General features: G+C 45.7%; 1 protein-coding gene across 2 annotated transcripts in view; it reads left to right on the top strand.

Annotated features, from left to right (window-relative positions):
* The first annotated feature begins 1,653 nt into the window (after nt 1-1,653).
* LRRK2 (leucine-rich repeat kinase 2) overlaps nt 1,654-2,481 on the top strand; it is a 207,764-nt gene continuing 206,936 nt past the window's right edge. For both annotated transcript variants that reach the window (XM_010841504.1, XM_010841503.1), the window contains exon 1: nt 1,654-2,439. In XM_010841504.1, the coding sequence (XP_010839806.1) occupies nt 2,286-2,439 (154 nt within the window). In that variant the 5' untranslated portion in view covers nt 1,654-2,285. The remainder of the gene's footprint in view (nt 2,440-2,481) is intronic.

Genomic DNA, 2,481 nt, shown 5'->3' with positions numbered 1-2,481 from the left:
CATGAAAGTGAAAAGTGAAAGTGAAGTCGCTCAGTCGTGTCCGACTCTTCGCGACCCCATGGACTGCAGCCTACCAGGCTCCTCCGTCCATGGATTTTCCAGGCAAGAGTACTGGAGTGGGGTGCAACGCCTTTTAATATAGTTTAATAATTTCTTCATAAAGGTTTTAAAAATATCTTTGGAATGTATTCCTGGTTCTCTCTCTCATTTTTATTATTGTACACTCATATACACAGAAAATTACATTTTATAAATATGTTACAATTTTTGTATAATTATGAATATACTTTTCTTATGCTTATTTCCCATTCACAGTGAATTTCTGGCTCAAAACTTTAATCCATTTTTCTTCTGGGGTACCTGTAGAGTGTGATTTCCCCCCACTGATTTGTAACAACTTTTAAAAGATTAAGTCTGATTGTTTTTGTCATATGTGTTATAATATTTTTTGTTCAGTTTGCCATTTGCTTTTTAGTTTTATGTTGTTTTCTCTGATTGCAGAAAATTTGAATTTTTATGGAGTCACATGTATCAGTCTGTAGTTTCTTAGTTTTTATGTTTCCTCATACCAAGATTAAATAACTGTTAATTTACATTTTATTTTTAGTTACTTTCAGTAACTTTTTAATCCATCTGGAATTTGTTTTGGTAATTTGATGCAATTAGCAATGTCTGTTTTATTTTTTTCTTCCCAGGAAGCTAGTGAACTCTTCCAGCACCATTTGATTTTTCACTGACCACTACTTCTATCATGAATTTGTGCTTGAAGTTTGCCTTTTCATTCTGTTAACTAGACCCAGGAATCAAACCCGAGTCTCCTGCACTGCAGGTAGATTCTTTACCAACTGAGCTATGAGGGAAGCCCTAAGGTAAACACTGCCATGACTTGATTAAAGTGGTAGAGTATAAAGAACCTTAAGTTTGAGGTTAAGACATCTACCTGTATTTAAGTCCTGACTCAACTTCCCAACCCTGTGATACCAACAATGCTTCCCTTAGCGACCCCACTCTAAATCTCCATTTCCTCATCAGTAAAAGAAGGGTAAGTAGCTGTCTTACCCATTTCAAAATTGTCGTCAGAACTGGGTAACCGAAGTGAAATAGAAGGATTTAAATTGTCAAGTACTAACTTCCAGTTCAATCTTCTTCTTTGTGAATGACTTCACCCGTATTCCAGGACAGATCTGAAGGCAATAGGTCATCTCTGTCCAGCCTTGTCTTTCTTTTTCTTGCTCAGGCTTCTCTTCTTGAAAAATACATTACTATAATACTTTTTTCAAACACTGTAGTAATTTTGAATATCAACAGAACAATGTTTAGGTTTGTATCTGTCACCTGTTCATATCATTTACCACGTGTTTGTTTCTCTCTAGTTTTAATTGCAATGAGAATCCATTACTTTTTGGTGTGCCCCAATTTTCAGAATCTTATCTAGTGCAAACTCATTTTCAAAAGCTAATTTTCGTGGCCTTTTGGCCAACAGAGCCTCAGTTAACAGGAAAATGTCTTTATTTCCTTTCCTACAAACAAGTCGTAACAACCATAGAAAAGCACATTTTGGTTGCTTAACTATGTCCATCCTCGGGGGGAAAATTCCTCATCTCCCAATAGGGGGAACTCCGAAGAGAACGTTTTCCTAAAAGGGGCCAACTGGGCGGCGTTCTCTTTTCCCAAGGCCCCGATTTCTATTCTTGGATCTGGAGATCTGCGGCGGCTTTTTTCTTCTTCCTAGTTCCCAGAGGTTCCGCGGGCTGCAGGAGACCAGGCTGGCGGGTCAGGGGGTGGCCCGGGATGAGGACCACACGCCTCCTCGGCCTCTGAAGTGCCCGGGGCCTGGGCAATTAGGCGGAGTCCGCCGAGTCGGTTTCTTCCTGCGCGACTCCCGGCCCCTCCACCGGGGCGGGCGGGATCCGGTCCCGGGAGGCTGCGCCCGCCCAGGGTCTCGACTCGGCCGCGCGGGGGACACGGGCGCGGCCTCACTCGGGCCGGGCCGCTCTCGCTAGTCCTGCCCACCCGGCAAGGTTCTACGCTGGGCCACACCTCGGCCTTCTCTCCTGCAGGCTCCTGCTCGGGGTTTTGGCCTTGGGTGGGGGAGGAGGACGCTGAGGAGGAGGGCTCCGAGAGAGGGCGGGGAGCCGCCACCTTTGCATAAATAGGCGGGCGTGGGTGCTGATGCGGCTGGCTGTGAGTGCTGGCTACGGCCGGTGAGCTGGGCTCGTCTTCTTCCTTCCCGGAGCTCTCGGCCTTAGTGCAGGAGGGGCGGCCAGTTTGGAGCAGGGTCGGTCATGGCCAGTGGCAGCTGCCAGGGGTGCGAGGAGGAGGACGAGGAATCTCTGAAGAAGTTGATAGTTAGGCTGAACAATGTCCAGGAAGGAAAACAGATAGAGACGCTGGTTCAAATCCTGGAGGATATGCTGGTGTTTACTTACGCCGATCACGGTAATCTTTTGTCGGGAAACTGTTGCTTACCGCCCCCCCACC

Source organism: Bison bison, unplaced genomic scaffold, assembly GCF_000754665.1.
Source record: "Bison bison bison isolate TAMUID 2011002044 unplaced genomic scaffold, Bison_UMD1.0 scf7180017864163, whole genome shotgun sequence".
In the NCBI taxonomy this organism is placed as follows: domain Eukaryota; kingdom Metazoa; phylum Chordata; class Mammalia; order Artiodactyla; family Bovidae; genus Bison; species Bison bison.
This window is presented reverse-complemented; position numbering and strand designations above follow the sequence as displayed.